Raw genomic sequence first — 25,347 nt, 5'->3', positions numbered from 1 at the left:
TGTTTTATTATGTTTTTATATCTGTTGAAAGCCACCCAGAGTGTCTGGGGCGGGGTAATAATAATAATAATAATAATAGAATAGGACGTCCTTATTTCCATCAGAGGAATGTTGGAGGGTATAGCTTTATCTCCCATGAAACTTAATTTTCAAATGCATTTGATTATCCTTCTTATTCTTAATTAAAACAACACCCCGAAGCAATCTCATTTCAGTGTACAGAAACCGAAGTTTCAGTGGCCCATTTTCTTTTTCTTCTTTTTTAAAATCATTTTTATTAATTTTCCAATAAAAACAGCCAATCAACATATAATCATAATCATATTCCAATAAAAAACCTAAAACAAGAAAAAGACCAAATTATATTTCCAATTATTTATTATTATTATTATTTTCAGACTTCCCATAGTCTGGACCTCTTGGAGCATCTTCTACATCTCATTTATGAATGTTTCTATTTACAAATGGAGCTCCGTCCGCCATCTTGGATGCAGTTTAGATAGGATTTTTTCTACTTATGAATTTTTAGATAGGGTTGCTTCAACTTACGAATTTTTTCTCCCAATGCATTCCTATGGGATTTGACTTACAATTTTTTTCGACTTACGAATGTGCGTTCCGAACGCATTAAATTCGTAAGTAGAGGTACCACTGTATATTATTCCAGTCTGGTTTTTTCCTCAGCACAGCTTTTCCTAGATTCTTTTTCAGTCCAATCCAGGCTCTTGTCCAACTCCTCATTAAAAAATTTTAATGATGCAGCTTCTCCGGTGTTATCAAGTTGTAAATTACTCCCTTCCAAGCTACTGTCAAAAATCTCCACTTGATAAAAAGCTGCTTGCATCTTGCAATGTAAATTAATTGTATTCCACATATGTGAATCATTTAGCGATCAATCAGCTTTTCAGAGACCACACCTTCCCCCCTCCCAGGCCCTAGGAGGAGGGAGCTAGCCACCCAATAGCTTTTTCTCTCGCATCCAATGATTGGTTACAGGTAGGTAGCCATGTTGGTCTGACGTAGTCGAAACAAAATAAAAAAATTTCTTCCAGCAGCACCTTAAAGACCAACTAAGTTTTTTATTTTGGTACACCAAAATAAAAAACTTAGTTGGTCTTTAGGGTGCTGCTGGGAGGAATTTTTTTATTTTGATCCAATGATTATATCCTGCAAACAGCTGCACTACATGTTGTCCAACTTATTATCTCAGTTCAGGTGCAAAATCAGCCAACAAATATCTCTATTTCCTTCAAAACAGGGAGAAACTCAAGTTTTTCTGTGCTGCGTCATTAATCAACACCATTTTGAAATGCGCAGGAGTTGATTTATTAGAAGCGAAACTGTATAAATCAGTGCCATTTTGTTTTGTTTCTTCTTTTCCTTATCAAGTCTCTCAAATCAGATAAAGCTGTGCAATTAAATGTCCAATTATAGATGAAAATCCATCTGTACTCCTCAAAATAAGTTAGGTTTCTTAACGGGGCTTGGCGTAGAAAAAGCCGTTTGTATTATTATAAAACGAAGAGTACTGTTATGTACTGAGCTGAATCCTAGAACAATAGGATTCAGAATCAGCGGGAGCTACCCAATCCAACTCCAGGTGGAAGTGAATCCGCAACCTGATTGGCCTGCGGGAGCAGCCAATCAGGCGGCTGGCAGAAGTGAATCTGCTACCTGATTGGCCTGTAGGAGCAGCCAATCAGGCTGCAGGCAGAAGTCAATCCACAATATAATTGGCCCACAGGTGTAGCCCTGAAGTAGCCAATCACGCAAGGCCCATTGTGTAAATAATGTATATAAGCAGATGGTTTTGGGAAAAGAGCCATTCGTCTTCTCTTCTTCTCCTTGATGAATATGAGCTGAATAAAGAGCATGAAATTCACTCTCGACTCCGAGTATATTTCACTGGCGACGAAGGTGGGATCCTGCTGAGCTGACCGCCACCACGCACTGCACCACAGCACCGCCACCTGCTGCACCGCTGCATCGCACCGTGCATCCAGGCTTCAGCTCCAGGACCCAAGGAACCCAGAATGGCAACCGACAGCAGCTTCTTGCCATTCAAACCAGCATCAGGAGACTGGGAAGGGTACGCCGCCCGTTTCAACTTCCTCCTGCAAGCGAAAGAAGTCACCAACGATGCCATGAAGAGGGCGACATTCTTCAGCGTCTGTGGAGAGGAGACGTTTGAAATCGCCCGGGCTCTCCTTGCACCTAGAGATGTCGCTACCGTCTCTTACAAAACAATAATGGAACGGCTGAAGGAGCACTTTTCACCACAGCCCTCGGTGGTAGCTTGCCGAAATGCCTTCTACGCAAAGCGGCAAGCCCCGGGGGAAACCATAACTGGGTTTGTGACCTCCCTCCGCCAAGCCGCCCGATTATGCAACTTCTCAGAGTTGGAGAACATGCTTCGTGACCGCCTCGTCGGTGGCCTGAGGGACGAGATGTTGCAACGACGTCTCTACGCCAAAAAAGACCTCACGTTCCAGATTGCTCTGGAGGAAGCCCTGGCAACCGAAGCCGCCGAGAGGTCAACGCAAGAGGCACGACCGGCCCCGCCATCCCAACCGAGGGTCTACCACGAAGACCTCACCGACGAATCCGAATCTGACAGGGAGGAAGTACACCGAGTACAGCGGCGCACTCAAGCAGCACACACACCACAGCAGCCTCGACGAGAAGGAGGGAACTGTGCAAGCTGCGGGGAGAACCACGAGAGGAGGACCTGTCGTTTCCGCAACGCAGAGTGCAGGCAGTGCAGAAAATTGGGACACATCGCCCGGGTGTGTCGGGCTCGACTCACCCGTCGACAAGCATCAGATGACCGACCCAGGAGCCCCAGGTCACACGGCACCATGCACCAAGGCAACTCGACGGAGATCACGGACTACCAGGTATTCCAGTTGCCCCATCCCAGCACAGAGAAAATTTATATAGAGGTACAGATAGAGGGAGCCCCATGCCGCATGGAGCTGGACACGGGTTCAACTCTATCCATAATCTCGGCCCGAACATTAAGGGAACTGTGCCCTAATGGGGGTCCCAAACTAAGGCCGGCCCCATTCACCCTCCGGGACTTCCAGAAACGTAAGGTCCCTACAATGGGGGTGGGGACCTTCAGGGTGCAATATCGAGGGCGAAAGCAACAATTGGACTTGCTGGTAGTTAAGGGCCCCTACGTTAGCTTACTGGGACTGGCATGGTTTGGACCTCTGGGGCTAGCCGTTACCGGGGTGAACCGCACTAGCTTACAAGTGGACGTGGACGCCATATGCAAAGAGTTTCCAGGGGTTTTCGATGGGGCATTGGGACGATATACAGGACCCCCCATTGCCCTACAGCTAGACCCCGCTGTACGACCCATCAGGCACAAGGCCCGCCGGGTCCCGTTCGCCCTGAAACCCCGCATAGACGAGGAATTGGACCGGCTCGTGGAGCAAGGAGTGCTGGAGCCGGTGCCCAACGCCCCCTGGGAAACTCCAATTGTCACACCCGTCAAGCCTAACGGTTCGGTCCGCATCTGTGCAGACTACAAATGCACCATAAACAAGGCTCTCACGGCCCATGCATACCCAGTGCCAGTGGTCAGCCATGTCCTCGCCACCCTGGCTGGGTCAAAAATCTTTGGCAAACTGGACTTGGCCCAAGCGTATCAACAGTTGCCTGTGGACGAAGCCACAGCAGAGGCTCAGACGATTGTGACGCACAGAGGGGCATTCAGAGTAAAGCAGCTGCAATTTGGCGTTAGCGTGGCACCAGGCATATTCCAGAATCTAATGGACTCTCTCCTTAAAGGGATTCCTGGCGTCACCCCCTTCTTCGATGATGTACTGATCGCCGGGCCCACACCAGAGGAATTTGAGGACCGCCTCCGCTCCGTCCTGCACCGTTTCCAGACGGCGGGCCTCAAGGTGAAGCGGGAAAAGTGTTTACTGGGAGTGCCGCAGGTGGACTTTCTGGGATTTAAGGTGGACGCAGAAGGGGTCCATCCAACCGGTGACAAGGTACGGGCCATTTGTGAGGCCCCAGCGCCCAAGAGCAAGCCCGAACTTCAGTCATTCTTGGGACTATTGAACTTTTACCATGCCTTCCTTCCCCATAAGGCAGCGGTAGCGGAGCCCCTACACAGACTCCTAGATAAAAGGGCCCCTTGGGTGTGGGGCCAGCGACAAAGGGCCGCATTCCAGGCAGTCAAGGACTTGCTCGTCTCGAACTCGGTCTTGGCACACTTCGACGAGAGGCTGCCAGTGGTGCTGGCATGCGACGCCTCTCCCTATGGCATCGGCGCTGTCCTGGGACACCAACTCCCGGATGGAAGAGAGGTGCCGGTGGCATACTTCTCCCAGACGCTTGCTGCAGCCGAACGAAACTACTCACAGATTGACAAGGAGGGTCTGGCAATCGTGAAGGGCGTAAAAAAATTCCATGATTTCTTGTACGGGCGGCCCTTTACCATAGTGACTGACCACAAGCCGTTGCTTGGCCTGTTTGCCCCCGAGAAGCAGACCCCCCAAGTGTTGTCTCCACGTGTCCTCAGGTGGTCAATTTTCCTTGCCGGCTACCAGTATGCACTAATCCACCGCCCTGGGAAGGCGATGGGCCACGCAGACGCACTCAGCAGGCTACCACTACCAGAAACAGGCCCCGACCCAGCGCCTGCGCAAGAGGTTATGACCCTGGAGCTGCTTCCCGACCGACCCATTCAGGCACAAGAAGTTGCGCACCATTCCACAAAAGATAGGGTCATCTCCCGGGTCCTGGACTGGGTGTGGCGAGGATGGCCCAGCAGCAGCCCCGGGCCAGAATTCGCTGGCTACACAAACCGCAAACATGAACTGTCGGCCCACAAGGGGTGCCTGTTATGGGGAAGCAGGGTTGTTGTTCCCCAGCCCCTCCGCAAAAGGGTCCTCACAGCCCTACACGAGACACACCCAGGGGTAGTGAGGATGAAGGCCCTTGCCAGGAGTTATGTGTGGTGGCCGGGGATTGACAGAGAGATAGAGGCCTGGGTCCAACACTGCCAGACCTGCCAAGAATCCCGCCCGGATCCCCCAAGGGCCCCAGTCCAGCCCTGGGAGTCCGCCCGACATCCATGGTCACGCTTGCACGTGGACTTCGCTGGCCCCTTCCAGGGAAAAACATTCTTCATAGTGGTGGATTCCTACACCAAATGGCTGGAGGTCGCACTGGTACCGTCCACTTCTACGGCGGCAGCCATCCGGGTACTACGTAAGCTGTTTGCAACCCACGGGCTCCCTGACACCCTCGTCTCGGACAATGGAACCGCATTCACGTCAGAGGAGTTCCAGACCTTCACAGCGCAGAACGCCATCCGCCACATCCGCTCAGCACCATTCCACCCTGCCACCAATGGCCAAGCGGAGCGCATGGTGCGGACCACCAAGGACAGCCTCCGCCGCATAACACAAGGGGACTGGGAATACCGCCTTGCCGCATTTCTTCTAGCACAGCACAGCACCCCAAGCACAACGACGGGCCGGAGCCCAGCTGAACTACTCATGGGCCGGCGCCTTGCAACTAGACTGGACCGACTTCACCCCGACAGAGCTCAGGATGAGGTAGTGGTGGGGAAAGGCAGGAACCCCCGGACATTTGTGGCCCAGGACCCAGTGTATGCAAAGAATTTTGGGGCAGGCCCAGCATGGGTACCCGCCACAGTCACCAAGGTGACCGGTCCCGTGTTGTACGAGGTACTAACGGAAGGGGGGCAATGTTGGCGCCGCCACTGCGACCAGCTACGGCGACGATTCCCAGGAGGAACCCGGGAGGAGAGCGGGACAGAGGGGTCCCAAGGGGACAGCAGGGCAGTGAGGCCTGTAGAGCGAGAGGGATGGGCAGGGGAAGCAGAAGCAGTAGGCACAGAGGGGCGCCCCGAGGCTGGAAGGACACCGGAACCAGAGTCACAACCTAGTGGTTCAGTGGCGCCAGACCAGACAGCCCCGGCACAGCCAGCAGCCTCGGAACACGAGCCAGAACCAGAACCCCTGACCAAGGAACACCCCAGGCCACAACGCACACGGAGGCGGCCAGCAGACCTTGGGGACTACGAATGCAACTTCCCGGGCAGGACTGGAACTTAGAGGGGAGGGGTGTTATGTACTGAGCTGAATCCTAGAACAATAGGATTCAGAATCAGCGGGAGCTACCCAATCCAACTCCAGGTGGAAGTGAATCCGCAACCTGATTGGCCTGCGGGAGCAGCCAATCAGGCGGCTGGCAGAAGTGAATCTGCTACCTGATTGGCCTGTAGGAGCAGCCAATCAGGCTGCAGGCAGAAGTCAATCCACAATATAATTGGCCCACAGGTGTAGCCCTGAAGTAGCCAATCACGCAAGGCCCATTGTGTAAATAATGTATATAAGCAGATGGTTTTGGGAAAAGAGCCATTCGTCTTCTCTTCTTCTCCTTGATGAATATGAGCTGAATAAAGAGCATGAAATTCACTCTCGACTCCGAGTATATTTCAAGTACATACCGCGTAACTCCAGAAATCATGATGAGAGTCTCCTTTAAATCAAACTCTAAAGTCCAAGCCAGGAGCAGTAAAATCTTCAGGTCTTTTCCCATCTCCTTCGTTCCAGACTATGTCTGCTTATTATCCACATCTAATTATTTTATTGAAGCAGATATTCCCGCAAGCCGTGTTGGGCTCTTGACCCAACACTGTCTGCCGAGACCCAACACAGACCCTGCTGAGTCTGCCAGGGCTAATTACCCCCATATCAGCCCTGAATTCCTGGCACGGCCGGGGTCCGATCGTATGGGAGTCAGCCATTTCCTATCCCCGGAAACAGGAAGTCCAGTGGCCCATTTTCTTTGCATATGCTTCCCATCTCTTTTTGTACAAGACGGGTCGGAGGGAGGTATAATAATTCTAAATGCAGCCTGTCTGCCTTAGAGCCAAGCCAGACACGATGCTAAATGTGCCTATGCCTTTAAAGTGCACATATATAGCTTTGTTTCTAAGAAAAGCAAATACCGTATATTCCAGGGTATAAGACGACTGGGCATATAAGACGACCCCCCCCCAACTTTTCCAGTTAAAATAAAGAGTTTGGGATATACTCGCCATATAAGAAATACGACCCGCCGTATAAGACGACCCCCGACATTTGAGAATATTTTCTTGGGTTAAAAAGTAGTCTTATACGCAGGAATATACAGGATCAGGACTAGGGTGTTACAGGTAGGTAGCCGTGTTGGTCTGAGTCGAAGCAAAATAAAAAAAATTCCTTCAGTAGCACCTTAAAGACCAACTAAGTTTTTATTATGGTATGAGCTTTCGTGACGTCCACTATCCACTCCCAAGCTTTTTATTGTTCGCTGTGTTGAAAAGAAAACCGGCTTCAAGCTGTTTCTTTAAACAAACAAAAAATAATAAAGCAGCGTTTTATGATCTGGTGCATATGCATTTTACCTTCTACGCTAGAGAAATATAATCTGCTTTGGAAAGTGAGTGGCTTGGGCAGAAGGAAGTCGCGGAGGACGTAATTGTAAATATGTGCCTCCCACCAAGCAGTCTATTTCCCTTAATTTGCTTAAGGCTTTCTTTAAAATAAGGCATGGACAGACAAATAATCACGGTGCAAAGGCATGGCCCGAGTCAAAATCTTTTACTTCCGTGAAGGAACCTCCAGCATGCCAATCGGAATCAGTGTATAAAGTCCAGGATTTGAATTTAGGGTGGAAAATTGCTCGGTGGAGTTCTCTGTCTCTCTGTCTCCTTTTGGTTTGCACGAAAGCTTGTGCATATCAGTGACTTTTTTTTTGTCTGGATTCTTGCAGAGTACGACAGGCTCCTCTCCTCCGGAAACTTCCTCGGATCATTTGCCTCAGTAAGTTTTGAATGCTGCGCTCTGATGTTGATGTCTTGAAACGTTTATCGTGTTGGGAGCTGTAGCTGCAGGTCTTTTAAGAGCTGTGCCCATGTACAACATCACAGGAATCATTTGATGTGTCTCTAAGCTGGATTCAAAGGGTATTTGGGTGACATTTCTAGTTCGAAGTGTGCCCTGAAATTAGCACAGGCAAAAGGTTATTGGAGGGACCTAAGAAGGTTCCCTCTTAAAATCTTCCTCCGGAGAGATTCAGTCAGAACGTGCTTAGCTCCTTCAGGCTTTCGTTCTGCCATTCTGAATCAAACTAATCAGAGTTGAAATTAATATGCCCTATGTGGTGCTGTCACAGGTAACGTAGCGCAAAGGTTGACAATATTTTTGACCTGGCGCTACAGATCTTTATTTTTCCTCACCCTGTGCACAAACTTGAGCAGGTGGGCGGGGCAAAACACCCACCAATCGTCAGATACCGTGAAGACGTCACGTGACTGATAGGTGCATAGCCCCGCCCACCTGCCAAAGATGGCCCACAGAGCATACCTGCCAAGTTCCGGCCTGAGAAATAAGGGACTGGACCAGAAGTAGCAGACCAGAAGTAGCGCTGCTGCCATTTTGGAACTGGGCGGAGCATGCTCAGAAGCTACTTTTGATGCTGCTCTGCCCTGTTCCAAAATGGCCGCCGCACCAGAAGTCGCGCTGCAGCCATTTTGGAACTGGGCAGAGCAGCATCAAAAGTCGCTTCTGAGCATGCTCCGCCCAGTTCCAAAATGGCCGCCGCGCCAGAATAAACCGGGGGGGGGAACAAAAAAATCTGTTTTTTCGGCTGGGGACAGCTGGAAAAACGGGGGATTCCCGGGGAATACGGGAGAGTTGGCAGCTATGCCACAGAGTGTGTAAGGGGCAGAGGCGGAGCTAGCTGCTCTGGCACCCAGAGCGGCGCACATGCGGTGCACCTGGGGGCGGGGCCATGGGGGGGTGAGTGTCCCAGGGCTGGCTGCTTCCTGGGTGGGGAGGGAGCCGCACCGCTTTGCCAGCAGCCTTCCTCCCTGCCCTCTTCCTTTTGACAGCTCTGGGGAGGCTTCCCCTCCCCCAGGAAGTGGTCCGGGAGTGGGGGGCAACAGTGTACCCCCACCCGCGATTCCCAAGCCTCCCCTGAGCTGTCAAAATGAAGGGGTAGGGGGAAAAGGCTGCCGGCAAGGCAGCACAACTCCCCCCTCCCCCAACGGCTCGGGGTAGGCTTGGGTGCCGCACCAAATGTCACCCCCCCCCTCAGTGAAGACACCCGGGGTGGACCGCCCCTGGTGAGGGGTGTGCTTTGCCAGCATGTACTGGCAAAAAGTACTCATAGAATCATAGAACTGTTATGTATTAAGTTAACTGCAGTACTCCTTCTGGCCACCGTGGCTGCAGTTCTCACTCAGGTCCACAACATGCAAATGAAGGATTGAGAGTGCTGTTCACGGATTGGGTAGCTAGGGGGAGTTTGTTACTGTTGCAAGTTACTGAGTACTATATAAGCCAGTTGACTAAGCTACTGTTCAGTCTGGACTCAGAGCTGGAATAAAGAGCTGGTTGTTTTGAGAGCTGTGTTTTCATGCTTCTTACCCACTACTCTACAAGAACTGTAGAGCTGGAAGGGACCCTGAGGTTCATCTAGTCCGGCAGCTGTCCCACATGGGAATCGAACCTGCAACGCCACGCTCTAACCAACTGAGCCGGGTTGAAGTGTTCGCTCCCCAGCTGATGAGCAGGAGGGTTCAGCCCTCTCTGCAGGGGTCTGCTTTGACCAGCTCATTGCCCACAGGGAAGGTTCCGGTGAGATGCACCAAGCACGATGGAGCCTTGCCTTCCTGCCCACCAGCTGTGACCTCACCTGATGGACAGCTGGGTGTGGTTGGGGTGTGTGTGTGTGTGGAATGTCCCCATAGGCCAATTTGGACCGCTGGCAGTCTTCCCCACCCCTGTTGGAGTGAAATGCTCTGGACCTTGGTGGCTCTACAGCCAGAGGGGACGTTGGTTTTCTTCATGATAAGCGCGGGTCGTTTCTTTGGTGGAAGCTAGAGCAATGCATTTCAGCACCGCATAGAGAAGGAACAGCTGCTCTGCCTCCCCATTTCTCTTCCCATCCTACCTTCCTTTCGACGCTTACATTCCTGTCACCTAAAACACAGGGAGCCGATGTGTGTTTTGCATACAAAAATCTCTGCAACCACGAGAAGATCGAGAAATGCAAGGTGGTTTTGCTCTTAGCAATTTTGCAGCGGTGCGTTGAGCTGCCAGAACACCCGCCAGCGTGGTCAGTCTACAATTTTGCAACTTTTTAATTGCTAAGAAAACTAAGTCTCCCTCCCCCCCCTGCATACTTTTAGCTCACCGTCCTCCCCCAGCTACCATCCTGCAAAGAGAGAGTTTGAAGCAGCTCTGGGAGATGCCAGCGGGCTGGAAAATGAAAGGCAAATATACAAAAGTGTATTAGAAGGTGGTGATATCCCGTTGCAAGGGCTAAGCGGTCTCAAACGTCCCTCCAGCTCGGCTTCCACTAAAGGTATGTCGCTAGAGCAAGAATTTCCGTGCATCTTGATGTACTGGCTGTTGTTGGTAGAACTTTAAAAACAGATTGTGTTAATATAAATGGTGTGCTTGTGTCAGGATTTGAGGTGTGATGCATAGTTTCTGGGGTGGTATACCTGACTACACAATTTCATGCTTCAGTCGGGGTGTGTGTGTCATTTTCAGTGCTTCCCCACTTTTTTAAAAACAACAACAATCCTTTAAAAATTTAGCCTTTTCCCAGCATGTTAGATTTCTACTTGCAGGGAGTTTTATAAAAAGGAGCCTGTAAATCACCCACATGCCATCTGGGTTGGTAAAACCCATTTTGCCACCACACAATTCTCTTGTCTTACTCTGCCGCACATGTAGACCAGGCCACAGTCAACCTACATTGATATCAAATATGGATCCCAAAACAAAGGGTTTCAGATCCAGGAGTTTTATAAACCCAAGTACCCAAGAAAAGATTTGTTAATCTGCTGGTATCCACTCTTGTTTCCGGGGTTTAGAACCATATTTTGACCCCAGGTTTCATGGGAGCAAATTTTCCCACTTGCAATTGGGTGGAGGGTTAAAGGGGGTGGTTACTGAGTCATCTCTAGAAAAAGTTTGCTTATCACTCATTTTGCCATGTTTGGCCCCACTCCCTTCCAAGCACAAGTCCAGTTATGCTCCCTCTGAATCTTGCTCATGGTTTGACCTTCCCTGGCCATGATATTCTCTTCCTCTCACTCCCTTCTGAGCATCCTCACGGACCCACAACATCACTCAGGCCAGTTTCCCCCACCCGTGGTAGAGCCTTCTCTTCCGCCCATCCTCTTGCAGATTTAGCTTCCTAAACTGGACATTTATTTGGGATTGCGTTGCCCGTTGACCTTACTTATTCTTCCACTGCCACGGTGCTCTGTGTGGCTTTTCTAGGCCGGGATGACCTAATAGAGAACGAACAACACTCGCAGATGCGAAAGAGCCTCTAGCGTAATGAAAAGCGCATTATAAGCTGCAAACACTGTGGCTAATGCAATAGTTGCAGCGAATTAATGCAAGTCAGAGTTGTGCATTAAGCCCTGCTGATTTCAATGGGGAATTAAGCAAGTGCTGCTGGCATGGATTCATATTATAATGGCAATCCCCCCATTCCTGTCCTGCAGTTCCTTTATGGAATTGCTCCTTGCAGAAGTAAAGAACTTGAATCCTCCCTTGACAATCTCTGAAATGCAAACTTAGGAATCACTGGAGTTGAAAGCAATTAATTCTCTGTTGACAGCTTGCTTCTGGGTTGTTTTCCTTTTACATTTTTGCAGTTACTTTTCCGAATGTTATCTCTGCAACCTTGCCACACATTTGTTGTAAAAAAACAACAACCCCAAAACCCTGAATTTCCCAGGAACTCACAAGTTACTCAGTGGAGTCACAAACTTTTGCCTATAGAGGTACAGAGAACGCTCACATTGGCCCATCTATAAGAAATACAAAATAATTAATGTCTTTTGTGGAACCAACCTTTCTTACTGTAATAGTATGAAGCTTTTCAGTTACATTTTCCTCAGGCAGAAAAGGGGCAAATTCTCAGAGATTCAGAGGGCAACATTGCAGTTACATTTAGGAATTTCATCTTGGAGATAGTAATCTAATAGCAAAGCCTTTTTAACTGTAAACGTATAATAGTGTCTTTACTAGGAGTTCCTGGCTTTTATAATGTGCAAAGACACCATTTGAAGCACAGGATAGAAATCTTTGAATGAATATAGCCTTTTATATTGGACAAGGTTGTGGCTATTAAATCTTCCAATTGTACATAATACAGTACAAAACAGTACAGCGCTCTCTTGAAGACTTGGAGACTCTCGAATCTCATTTGTGCAGTCAAAGTACTCGCCCACAAATGACAATCTGTTCTTTTCCATTGTCGCTTCCAAGTGTGGCGCGTGGGATGTTCAGAGCTGTTAATTTTTAGCCTTTAAAATCTCAAAAGAATCTACCTCGTGTGTCCGTAGTTTACAGGGGTGTTAAATAGCGTCACGTTGCATTGACTAAAATTTATTAGCAGTGTCGCTGCCTTTGGGTGCGGAGTATTTATTTATTTTCTTCCCCCTTCAAAGAAGATTTTGCTCTTAAGCAGAAAGCTTGCATGCTGTTTCACCTAACAGCGATTTAAACCAACAGTTTTATTTATGTACGGGCATTTTGCATGCTGGGCACAGACGGTTAGATTGCAAGCTTTTGCTGATTTTCATAGGAGCCCTTAATACCCTGGTGCTCCAGTTTTCTAAAGCAGCGGTGCTGACTTGTAGAGAACTTGCTCAATCTCTGCTGCCCCTAGTTTAGAAGCTCCTCTAATGTCACAGGATTTACTTCCTGGAACACGAACTGTCCTGTGTTACCTCGGCAGCAAAGCCTGGCTCTTCCATCGCTCTCCTGCATTCCTTTTTAACATTGCCTGCCTCAAGGTTGCCTTGAGAGAAGCCACAAAAAGCATGCCATTTCCCTCCCCCTCCCCCTCCCCTCTTTATCCACGGCTTTGCCACACTTACGCTAACAGGTTGTATTTATTTTATTCTGCATGCTTTCCAGTGGATCGTAAAGGTGGGAATGCTCATACGGTTGCACCCTCTTCAGTTAATAGCCGAACCCTTAACTCTAATAGCGCTGGTCCGGTAGGTCGCCCGTGTAAACATAAGAAACCCTTATCTGCTGCAAAGGTCTGCATTGCTGAAATTCTTCCGTCCAAATTCAAACCCAGGCTGGCTGCTCCACCTCTTTCTGGGCAGGACAGAAAGGATCTCTTGCCTCACGAGAAAACGCAGAGCTGCGAAAACCTCCGCGGCTCCTTTGCCTCCTTTGATAGCGGGAAGGATTTCGAGAACTTGCTGATGAAGTCCAAGCAGGAGTTTGCCGTCAAATCCATCAGCACCCAGAGCTTGCAAGAATATGGATCTTCCAGCTCCAGGAAGGGCTCTCGGAAAAACGAGAAAGAGTTCAGCATGTTGTATAAAGACATGCATCATATCAACCGCTCCGGGATCCAGCTGGGCAGCATTTCGGCCTGCAGCGTGAAGGAAATTGCATCCCTTTTTGAAAACGAGCCAAAGGACAGGAGGGAGCCCAGCCCCAGCCGGGAGAACCTGGAGCAGATCCCCAAGCACACGGTCTCCTCTCGCATCACTGCCTTTGAGTTGCTGATCCAGAGATCCCTCTCCATGCCTGCTCTCAACTTCTCCGGCTTCCAGGTCAAATCTCCCGCGCCGAGTCTCTCTAACAGCTGCCTAGCTTCAGCTCGTTCAGCCGAATACCTGTTGGATTACCCCAAGCTGGATCTGGGAGGAAAGGATATTGCCAACCTCGCTGATACATCCTCCTATTCGTGTAGCAATACGGAGGACGTGGCATCAGAAGTCAGCGATCTGGCGCCTGCGGAAACGCTCTCTGCTTGCACCGACGAGATAGATCTCTTCTCCAACGTCTCCGGCGACAGTGGCGGCGACAGCATCACCGGCGGGCCCTCGAGATCCAAAGCCAACAAATGCAAAGGGTCCTGCCCTGCTTCTTACACCAGGTTCACAACCATTCGGAGGCACGAACAGCAACAGTCCGGCAGGGGGGAACCCCAAGAAGAGAAGCAGCTGCTTCCCAGAAATGTCTATCTCATGAGCCCCCTTCCCTTCAGACTGAGAAAACCCGTGCAACACAGCTCCAGAAAGACTCCACCTCTGCAGATCCCGGGAGACCTGTTGGCATCCAGCTGCGAGATCCAGAATAATCTGGCTCGGTCGAGGCGGAGCCTGGTGGACAGGGTGGATAGCCACCTCTTCCATGAGCAGTATACCCGGCAGAAACCTCCGGCCCCCAAGCGCCTCTCTTCCTATGACGTTCTCAAAAGGTTTAGCCACTTCCTGGATATGGAAACATGCCAAAATAGCTCCGTTTCCCTAATGGACATCCCAGGTCCCTTTAATAATGGGAATGTTCCATATGTATTATACCACAACCTGGACACAAACAACAACCCGCACAGGACGTACTTTGGAGGTGGCATTTTTTTAATAGTATTTTACTGGTGTTAATTCATCTGTATCCCACTTTGCTTCCCCTCTCTGTTTTGTTTGTTTTTTTCAAAAAAAACAACAACAACCCTTCCCCTGCATTTCATCTTTTCCCGTGCATCCCTTGTGCCGTCCTCCTTGCATTTCAGGACTTGACTGAACTGAGAAATTAATTCCTACTGCCTTTCTAATCACCAATCAGAGCAGGTTGTCTCAAAAGTCAAAATTTAGGATGTGAATTATTTAGGGGAGACGAGATTAAAATCCCACATAATTTGCATCCTCAGAGAATGAAATAACAAAACCTAATCTATTTTTAGGGGCAGTTTTTCAGGTTCTTGGTGTGGTGTGTGTGTCTTTGCGTGTGCGAGTGTGTGTACCTGTATCTTTGCATGCTGTGATACAACTTTCCTCAACGGAACTACATTCAATCATATTTTGTGAACAGCAAATATGTTGTCTCAGCCCTCTGGCGGGCCTGGGTTTGATTTTGTCGTTTCTTATTTCTGCGTTGTTATTTTACTCCCAACTTTTGGAGCACCAAAAGGTGGGGGGGAAATCCAAAATGTTAACCAGCACTTGATTGCAAATTGATCAGCACATTTTGAAGCCTTTTCTTTCTTTAATTTTTTTCCCCTTCCCCCTTTTTTCTAGATTTGAATCAGTTGTTGTTTTTAATTGCCTTTTGTTGTCTTAAAGTAGATTCAGAATCACCAAGGCATTTTGCACCACTTGATTACATGGAGAGTCCTGAAGAATTTTCCCGCAGGCGCTACAGTGATAAAGAGGTAATTTCCCCTGAAATATCTAGTAATACTCCCCCTCCCCCCTACGCACACGCAAAAGGAGTAGACCTTAAGCGAGATGCTCTTAAGAGGGGTCTTCTGGGTAGAATTATTCGCTGCCCTGGAATTTTATTTTTTTATGGTTGCGGAGTTATAAACATCTAAAGAATAAAATTAATTAGAGCAGAGACTATCAGTTTGAAGTTACATGACAACGTTGGTGATAGTGGACAGGAATGTATAAGCACAGAGTACCGGACAAAAAGGGGGTCAACTTTGCTCACTAAGATTCTGCTTTGCCCCTTCCCATCCCTGGAATCCCATGCATGTCTACTTGGGTGTAAGTTCCGTTATGTTCAATGGGACTTGTTTCCAGGTAAAAACACCTGCTTTGGAGTAGGGATGGAAGGATCTGCGAATTTCTGTTCTCTCAAGTTTCTTGTCTGTCCGTCCCCCAACTCATATTCAGCTGTCCAGATTTGTGAAGCAATTTGAAATTAAAGGGGGGGATTATCATGAAAATTCTTTAGTGTGGTTTTCTCAAAATAATACCTTCTTGAATGCAGTTTTGAAAGGGCTGTCTCAAGGTAGAAACAGTATCCTACCCCACCCACCCAGTTTAGAGAAGTTCCTTTTGACCCTGTCTCGCAGGCTTGTTAAAAAGACGACAAGCAGGTAGTTTTGCCATTACGTGCCTCGCTTTAATGGTTCTGCAAAAGTGGGCACACACAACAGATGTGAAAAGCCTCTTCAGTTTTTGCTGCACATTTTAGAACACTTGGAGCTAAAACGTGAATCAATTTCTGTTTACACTTTCCAGCATTAAGATCACCTTGGATTTGCTGGTCTTTGTTTTCTTACAGGGTGGTGTTTAAGGCGACGGCGAATGCAATTGCATTTAGACCCGCAATGTGTTTTTCAGGCACTGACTTGGCCATTCTGCCAAGCTCAGCCAGAGTTGAATCATATTATTCATCTGCTGGGCACACCTGTTGCTTTTGGGAGTGGCTGGGTAACAGCATAAGAACATAAGAATTACCCTACAAGATCAGTCCAAAGGTCGATTGGGCTGTTTTCTCAAACCACCTGTTTTTAACAGCAGACAGGTGCCTCTGGGGAGCAAGGCTTGAAGGCAACAGTCTTCTCTTACCAGTCCCCAGCATCTGGTCTGCAGAGATATAGTCTCTCTGAACACTGAGATTTAACTTAGCTATCTCTGCTTTCTAAATAAATGAATGGGGCCCTGCAATAAAACGTCGCAGCGTGAAGTGCTCCTGTGAGAGCGCAAGCCAACTAGACATGCTCTTTTCCAGGGACCTCTGCCTACTGGAGGTTTTTGTTTTGCCGGTTTGGCCCTCTGTAGCCAAGCTACATTGGAGGTGGTGGGGATTGCAGCGATGGAGTCGGCGCACTTTTTGTGGCATCGACTGCTGCTACCTCAAATGCTTTTTCTTCCCCGAATCCGGGGACTTCTCGTGCTTTGAAAATCCAAAAAGGAGGAGAAAGAGGGAATTAAAGGAGTCACAATGGGCTCACAATCCACGTTAAGGCCCATAAATTTTGGGGTCGCTTTCCTAAAACAAAATCTGGATAGCATTTGTAAGCAAAGTGCATTTCTGAAGAACATACAATCTTATTGAAAATAAAGGTAAAGGACCCCTGGATGGTTAAGTCCAGTCAGAGGCGACGTGGGTGGCGCTGTGGTCTAAACCACTGAGCCTCTTGGGCGTGCTGATCAGAAGGTTGGTGGTTCAAATCCCCGCGACGGGGTGAGCTCCTGTTGCTCTGTCCCAGCTCCTGCCAACCTAGCAGCTCGAAAGCATGCCAGTGCAGGTAGATAAATAGGTACCACTGTGGCGGGAAGGCAAACGGCATTTCCATGTGCTCTGGTTTCCGTCACAGTGTCCCGTTGCGCCGGAAACGGTTCAGTCATGCTGGCCACACATGACCCGGAAAGCTGTCTGTGGACAAACGCCGGCTCCCTTGGCCTGAAAGCGAGATGAGCGCCGCATCCCCATAGTCACCTTTCTCTAGACTTAACCGTCCAGGGTCCTTTACCTTTTGGAATATATACCATATATATATAGTACTTGTGCAAGCCTTGTTGTTCCCCCAGTCCTTCTGATGCCGCCCTCTTTTGTGCGGGTGTTGCTATTTTGGCTACAGGAGGGTCCACACTTGGGGAATGAGTTTGCTTGTTAGTACAGTGTATATAAGCGGGATCTGCAAATGTTACCATGTGGAATGCTGCCATTCTTGGTTCCAGTAGCTCTGTCCCACCCCTGACGCTGGTTTCCCCTTCCAGATTCCTAACAACCCACCCAGTCACCAGTTTGTGGACACTGATCACATTCAGTCCTCATTGGGCTTTTCACAACGTTTGTGTGGATGGGGATTCTGAATAATTTTTATTTAATTATTATTTGCAAACCTCGAGGCTCCCCCGGATCTGTCGATACTTCCCTCTTGTGGATTGGTGGCGCCATTTTGGCCGCATAAGCAATGGCCGTCTTGGCCTCAAAAACAGAAGGGGAGGTGTTCCTGGTGATAACAATTCTATCCTCCATGAGTTCCCCATCCTTTCTAAGCTTGTGGCCATGGCCGCGAGGATTCAGTTATCTTGTGATCCTGCTCTCCAGACCAGGATAATTCTTAGGATAATGTCCAGTGTGCAGCATTTAATGATGTACTTCTATTGTGGTTTTTTGGGGTGGGGTGGGAAACTTTTCGTTATGTTTTTTAGCTAGTATGCATTGGAGAGAGGTGGTGTTTTTTAAGAACAAACAAACAAGCAAGCAAGCATAATAATAATAATAATAATTTGCTGGCAATTTTGAAATGCCATAAACTAGCTGATTTACTGCCCATTTTATGCAATTTCATGGCAGAGACTTTTAGAGGACCAGAGACGGCTTAGACGTGAGCAAGAAGAGGCTGACATTGCAGCTAGAAGGCACACAGGGGTCATTCCTACGCACCATCAATTTATCACTAATGAGCGGTTTGGGGACCTCCTAATTGTAGACGATACCGCAAAAAGGAGATCTGGGTCAGAGGTCTGTTCTGGTTGCCTCAGTCTGCTGCTTGGACCCGATTCATATTTGCCTCTTTCATAGCGTTGTGCTTTTAGGCCAACATTAGCTATCCAAGAAGTGTGTTACTTTTTTAATTTCCCCATCCGCGCTTGACTTAGAAACTGCTTTTTTCAACTTTGTTGAAATGAATTAATGGCTCTGTACCAAAAGCTGTATGTGCGTGTTTTAAAAAAAGCATGCCTGCTGAGGATTGCTAGTGCACAACTTGTGACGCATGCCTTTAAAATATCCGTTAGTTTTATGGCAAAAATCGGAGGGGGCATTTGCTTCATCTTTTGCATCACGTAATGCTACATTCTCTCCTTGTCTGTGCCTTATGCTTAGAACTTCCATTGTCTTGTTGATCCTGACCATGTGATTGTCTTGTAGTGGATTAAACCCTAGATGGCGCTGTTCTTTCTCTCCTCTCCTTTCGTTAATATTCTTCCGGTCGGGAAAACAAACAAGAAACAAAAAAACGACAACCCCAGAATATCTCAGCACATTTCATTTACAAACAGCAAAAAGAGACAAAAGGGGGAAATGGTTTTTCAATGAGTCATATTTGACAGGAGCTACGCAACCTGCATGTAGCCTTTCCACCAGGCCCCCCGCCAGAGCAATGTTGTGTTGCATTCAGTGGTCTTTTTACTCCTTAGCTTATATGTGACGAATGCTGGGAATTGGCTTATTTTTAAAATAAAAAATAGTGATCCTTCAAGACCAAAAGCATTTCCTTTGCTTAAGATGCCGACTGTGTAGTATTTATTGCTAGCAGAATTTCACAAGGAGTGTTAAAAGAACATTTCTGAAACGTTTCAATTAGCTGGTAAAAGAACCCTGAAACGTTGTTCTACTACTATGCTCATCTTACACTTTTAGAATTGGTACGAGGGATGGGAGTGCTGGTATAAATCTGGAGGAATGCGTGTATGCAGCCCATAGGCAGTTTAAAATTGCCAACACCCCTCCTCTCTTCTCTGGATTAAAATATTATATATTATTATAGGGACGCGGGTGGTACTGTGGTCTAAACCCTCTTGGGCTTGCTGATCGGAAAGTCGGCAGTTGCTCTGTCCTAGTTTCTGGTAACCTAGGAGTTAAAAAGCACGCCAGTGCAAGTAGATAAATAGGTACCGCTGTGGCGGGAAGGTAAATGGCGTTTCCATGCGCTCTGGTTTCTGTCACGGTGTTCCGTTGCGCCAGAAGCGGTCTAGCCATGCTGGTCACATGACCCGGAAAGCTGTCTCTGGACAAACGCCAGCTCCCTCGGCTTGAAAAGTGAAGTGAGCGCTGCAACCCCATAGTCGCCTTTGACTGGACTTAACTGTCCAGGGGTCTTTACCTTTACCATGATATATATTATTCCCTCAGAACTATAGAAGTTATTTTAATTAAAACCTCAGTTTTATCTCCATTGGCTTCTCCCTTTTGTCTCTTTCCTGCCGATCAAACTGACAATTTGTGCGCGCAGTTCAGGTGAAGAGGTAGCCGCCAAGAGATGCTTCCTTGGTAAATATCCAGAGTGCCGTGTAAAGAGGGACTCCTTGTCCTCCAGCTCCGCCAAGCTTGCTGATACGCATATCAGAAGGGGATGTCACCCTAAATTCTGTGGGTCCCTGGAGCCATGTTTTTTCCAGACACAACGTTCTGCTATGCAGAGTGGATCGCTGCCTGTTTATCAAACCCTTATCACCAGCCTAGGCAAATCTGCTTTGTGTTTCCTTCCGAAACTGGCTGGAAATGTTTTTTTCTGAGACTTAGGAGGCAGCACTGAAATGCTGCCATTGCCCATGGTACCGACGTTCATTTTTGTGCGCGGTCTCCAATCAGACTGGTTTCGCAGAAAAGCCGAAAAGTAACCCCCCCCCCAATTATTCACAACTTTTGCTTTTCATTTAGAGTAGAAACGGAGATTTTGCCACTGGCTGTTGAGAGAGTGGGATTTCCCCCCTCCCCAGCTAGACCCTTAACACCAGGCACGTCCAACAGGTAGATCGCGATCTACCGGTAGATCACTGGACGTCTGTGGTAGATCACTGGCTCCCCCCAAAGAAGCTCAACAACTTTGGCTTCCCTAAACAATTCTGACCTGAACCCCTAAAAATGGGGCTTTCCTCCTCCCTAAAAAGCTTAACAACTTTGACCTGAACCCCCCAAAAGGGTGTAGATTACTGCCAATTTTTAACTCTGTGAGTAGATCACATTCTCTTGGAAGTTGGCCACCCCTGCTTAACACCGATCAGGACTCCCCAGTCATTTAAGATAGCAAAACATCTGGATGAACCCTTCATAGTATTTTTGCCCCCATCCCACACCTGACCTTAGCATTTCTGCGGCTGGGATTTCCATGCTACTTAAGGCCCTGTCCCGAGGACTTGGCAATTGTTTTAAATGTGTTGTTTTTAACCCTCAGATGAGAGCTGCCAGAGCGAAGTTTGACTTTAAAGCCCAGACGCTCAAGTGAGTATATGCGTACGGCTGCTTGCTTCCCTCCCCAATGATAGACTCTGGTTGTTAAAACAACAAAATGCTTCTCTGTGCTCCTGCCAATTTCTGTGCTCGCTTCCAGTGATTGTTAACAAACAGAAGAGTGTTGCTCTTTATCTTCCTTGTGACATTTAAGGGTGCATCTAGATTTTTAATTGCATAACACAGCGTTTCTCGACCGCTGTTCCGCGGCACACTAGTGTGCCGCGAGACGCTGGCTGGTGTGCCGCGACGTGCGGCGACGAGAAGGGCGATTTGCATTGTCACGTGCCTGGCGGCCGCCAATACACATCACTGACCCGCCGGAAAGGAAGCCGGCCGGGTCACGACGCGGGGCGAGCACAGCTCTCAACAGCCACCACCACGGGAGGGTGGTTTTAGACAAACTTAAAGAAGCTGGCTGGATGAGCTCAACCTGAAACTTGCTGAGCAAAGGATTGTGCTGGCAGAGAAATCAGCGGCTTGTGAAGCCTTATTACAGGAGATTGCAACCAACACAGCAATTGGCAAGTGTTTCTTACAGTCATAATTATATAGCCAATATAGGGCGGCACAGAGTTAATTTTTTTAACTTTTTTAATGGTGGTGTGCCTCGTGATTTTTTTCATGGAACAAGTGTGCCTTGGCCCAAAAAAGGTTGAGAAACACTGGCATAACATATGGAGGAGTTCAGGTTGGGAAAAGCTAGTACAGTACAGGGTAACGGTCTTCTTGTTTAACATTAAATTGGAGAGTTTCTCTTACTCCAGTGCTTTGAATCTGCCCTCCATGCACAACTCAAGGGAGTTTAATCTGTAAAGTTTAATCTGTAAAGCCTAGGGCTTGCCAATCAGAAGGTCGGCGGTTCGAATCCCCGCGACAGGGTGAGTTCCCATTGCTCGGTCCCAGCTCCATGCCAAGGCATGTCAAAGTGCAAGTAGATAAATAGGTACCGCTCCGGCGGGAAGGTAAATGGCATTTCCGTGTGCTGCTCTGGTTTGCCAGAAGCAACTTGACTGGCCACATGACCTGGAAGCTGTACGCCGGATCCCTCGGCCAATAACGCGAGATGAGTACCGCAACCCCAGAGTTGGTCACGACTGGACCTAATGGTCAGGGGTCCCTTTACCTTATTCAGTAACAGCAACAACAACAACTTCATAATTGATAATTTACTTTTGTCATTTATACCCTGCCCATCTGACTGGGTTGCCCCAGCCACTCTGGGCAGCTTCCAACATATATAAAAACAAAACATTAAACATTAAAAAGACTTCCCCAGACAGGGCTGCCTTCAGATGTCTTCTAAAGGTGCTATAGTGGCTTATCTCTTTGGCTCGGAGTTGCGTAACTCCATACCCTCCAACATTTCTCCGATGAAAATAGGGACGTCCTAGGGGAAAGCGGGGCATTCCGGGATCAAATCAGAAACAGGGACAGCTTCTGTAAATCCGGGACTGTCCCTGGAAAATAGGGACACTTGGAGGCTCTGTAATGCTCTACCTTAAAACCTATGTGGCTGTGGTTGCTTCCAAGCTAGTCTTTCCCTCTGGAATTTTAATCTTTTCTCCACTCGCTTTTTACCAAGTAGCCAGACAACTTGCTTGCCAGCCCATTGCATTCCATGGTTTCGCACGTTATCTTCCCGCAGGTTTCCCTAGACCCAATTTATTGTGTGTTTTTTTGTTGCAAAACGCAATTGCAGCACCAGCCACCCTAGTATAGCTAGTCCAAGAGGCTCTTATGGGCTCCTTTGCCCTCAAACATTTACCGTTTGCAGATTCAGTCCCAATTTATTGCTTCTTAAAAATAGCAGGCGGGGCTTAGTGATGGAAAGCCTTCATGCCAGTTTCTGATTCGGCTAGCTTCATCTAATTGTTTTCATTTTTTTAATGGTGAAAAAACTCTGAAGTAGAAGGGTCTTGAATATCAGGGAAAGTAATGCTGAATAATAATAAAGCGTTTTGTTAAATGCTTATGCATAATATCCCTGTTAATTCCATCTAATTGTGGAAAAACAATGTCCCCGTGGCACTAAAGGGTCTGTACTGTGGAAGTTGTCCAGAGGGAGGAATTATTGAGGGAAGTTCTCTAGGTCCAGGTTTGCCTCTTTTTGGAGGTCTGCAAGAATTTGGATCTGGGGAATCTCCAGTATTGTGCTCTGGTCAGACCTCACCTGGAGTACTGTGTCCAGTTCTGGGCGCCACAGTTCAAGAAGGATGCTGACAAGCTGGAACGTGTCCAGAGGAGGGCAACCAAAATGGTCAAAGGCCTGGAAACGATGCCTTATGAGGAACGGCTTAGGGAGCTGGGTATGTTTAGCCTGGAGAAGAGAAGGTTAAGGGGTGATATGATAGCCATGGTCAAATATATTAGAGGATGTCATGAAAGAAGATTCGACCCAAACATTAGGAAGAACTTCCTGACAGTAAGAGCTGTTCGACAGTGGAATTTGCTGCCAAGGAATGTGGTGGAGTGTCCTCCTTTGGAGGTCTTTAAGCAGAGGCTTGACAGGCATATGTCAAGAATGCTTTGATGGTGTTTCCTGGTTGGACTGGATGGCCCTTGTGGTCTCTTCCAACTCTATGATTCTATGATTAGTGCTTACAGATAAGGGGCATGCATATGCTACTTGTATTAATATTTACAAGGGATGTTAATTGCGCATTAACACATAACCTGTATGTTTTTAACAGGGAGCTCCCATTGAAGAAAGGGGATGTTGTTTACATTTATAAGCAAATTGATCAGAATTGGTTTGAAGGCGAACACCATGGCAGAGTTGGAATTTTCCCACAATCATACATAGAGGTACTTGTTTTGCTGCAGATACAATGAGTCAAAGTGGTGAGGCTTGGTTTGTTTAATTCAATTTATATCTCGCCCATCTTCCCAAAGGAGCAATTTCAAATCAGCCACAATATGGAACATTTGTGAGAAATATTTTGTGGCCACATTCATTTTTTCAAACTTACCTGAGACGCTTTAACCATTAAAACTGTTTTATTATCACCCCTTACGAGAATTATGCTTTGGATTTGTTCTGGTGTGTAACACAAGAGTTTTGATTCAGATGCAGTGTTAAACCACTGTTGGGTGTTTCTTGGGACTTACATAATTCACCCTTTCCTCATTTTTTTCACAACGTTGCACAGGGATGGTTTCCAATTGCCAAACCATGGTTTAGGCATTGCATCTCAGCCGAGTCAGTCAGAAATAGGGTCAAGCTATCTTGCACATCCACATCTAACCTGGTACTGGAATCCAATGACTGGAGTCCTCATATCTGCCTTTTGGTGTGTTGTTGTTTTTTTTATAGCTACTCCCTCCCACAGAAAAAGCTCAGCCTAAGAAAACATCACCAATACAAGTCCTGGAATATGGAGAAGCTATTGCCAAGTTCAATTTCAATGGTGACACTCAAGTGGAAATGTCCTTCAGAAAGGTACAGGGGTCTTTGGATCATGAAAATAAATGAGAAAGGGTGTTTGTTTGTTTGTTTGTTTGTTTCAAAGCAGGCTTTCTATTTTGTTTCCTGGCTGCCCTTGTCTCGCTCCTTTGTAGCTTGGCGAGTGTCTATGGTCACACTTAGCCATGGTTAATTAAGAAAGGCTGCTGGATTCACATGTAGGGCCAAGCCATAATTGAAAAAAAAACCAGGCTTTAGAGTTTGGTTTGTTGGCGAACTGTGGTCAGGGTTAACACATGCTGCAAAGCTATGTGTTTTCTCCAAGGCTGGGACGCCACATCGAGTGGCAGGAGGAGACCCGGCTCCCAAGAAGGAGTCCCAGGCCTGAAGCCAGGAGCTCTTGATGAGATAAGTATTCCTGTGAGCAAGGGGACTTTGCTGCCTCTGTTCAGAAGTGTGGCAGGTGGGCAGGGTTGGTTGTTCTCACAACTTCATGCTCCTGTCACCGTTTATTTGAGCTCTTGCCATCAGGACAGATATATAGAACAATGCAGGCAAGAACGAGCCGTCTCAAGCACAGATTCTTTTCTAGAGCGATTTTGGCCTTAAACAAAAAGTCTGAACTTTGAAGTCATCTTATTTTACTTTTTATATTGCATCGTATTGCAAACTTACCCAGGTGGCGCTGTGGTTAAACCACTGAGCCTAGGGCTTGCTGATCAGAAGGTCGGCGGTTCGAATCCCTGTGACGGGGTGAGCTCCCGTTGCTCGGTCCCAGCTCCTGCCAACCTAGCAGTTCGAAAGCACGTCAAAGTGCAAGTAGATAAATAGGTACCGCTGCAGCGGGAAGGTAAACGGCGTTTCCGTGTGCTGCTCTGGTTTGCCAGAAGCGGCTTTGTCATGCTGGCCACATGACCTGGAAGCTGTACGCCGGCTCCCTCGGCCAATAATGCAAGATGAGCGCACAACCCCAGAGTCGGTCACGACTAAACCTAATGGTCAGGGGTCCCTTTACCTTTACCTAGAAAGTCTGAACTTTGAAGTCATCTTATTTTACTTGTTATATTGTATCGTATTGCACTGTTTTAATTAGGGTTTTGTAGTAATTTTGGATTATGTGGAATGCTTTATCTGAGTGGATGTGGTAACTGA

At 47.7% G+C, this 25,347-nt stretch overlaps 1 protein-coding gene across 1 annotated transcript in view; it reads left to right on the top strand.

The window, feature by feature from the left end:
* Nucleotides 1-25,347, top strand: part of SORBS1 (sorbin and SH3 domain containing 1) — a 116,243-nt gene that overhangs the window by 69,075 nt on the left and 21,821 nt on the right. The window contains exons 22-29 of the mRNA XM_088669455.1: nucleotides 7,810-7,859; nucleotides 10,232-10,407; nucleotides 12,990-14,444; nucleotides 15,161-15,246; nucleotides 18,132-18,299; nucleotides 20,734-20,780; nucleotides 23,483-23,597; nucleotides 24,106-24,231. Of these exons, the coding sequence (XP_088525581.1) occupies nucleotides 7,810-7,859; nucleotides 10,232-10,407; nucleotides 12,990-14,444; nucleotides 15,161-15,246; nucleotides 18,132-18,299; nucleotides 20,734-20,780; nucleotides 23,483-23,597; nucleotides 24,106-24,231 (2,223 nt within the window). The remainder of the gene's footprint in view (nucleotides 1-7,809; nucleotides 7,860-10,231; nucleotides 10,408-12,989; nucleotides 14,445-15,160; nucleotides 15,247-18,131; nucleotides 18,300-20,733; nucleotides 20,781-23,482; nucleotides 23,598-24,105; nucleotides 24,232-25,347) is intronic.

Source organism: Zootoca vivipara, chromosome 5 (genome assembly GCF_965207765.1).
Source record: "Zootoca vivipara chromosome 5, rZooViv2.hap1.1, whole genome shotgun sequence".
In the NCBI taxonomy this organism is placed as follows: Eukaryota; Metazoa; Chordata; class Lepidosauria; order Squamata; family Lacertidae; genus Zootoca; species Zootoca vivipara.
The sequence above is the reverse complement of the archived record's forward strand: the minus strand, read 5'-3'. Positions and strand labels throughout refer to the sequence as shown.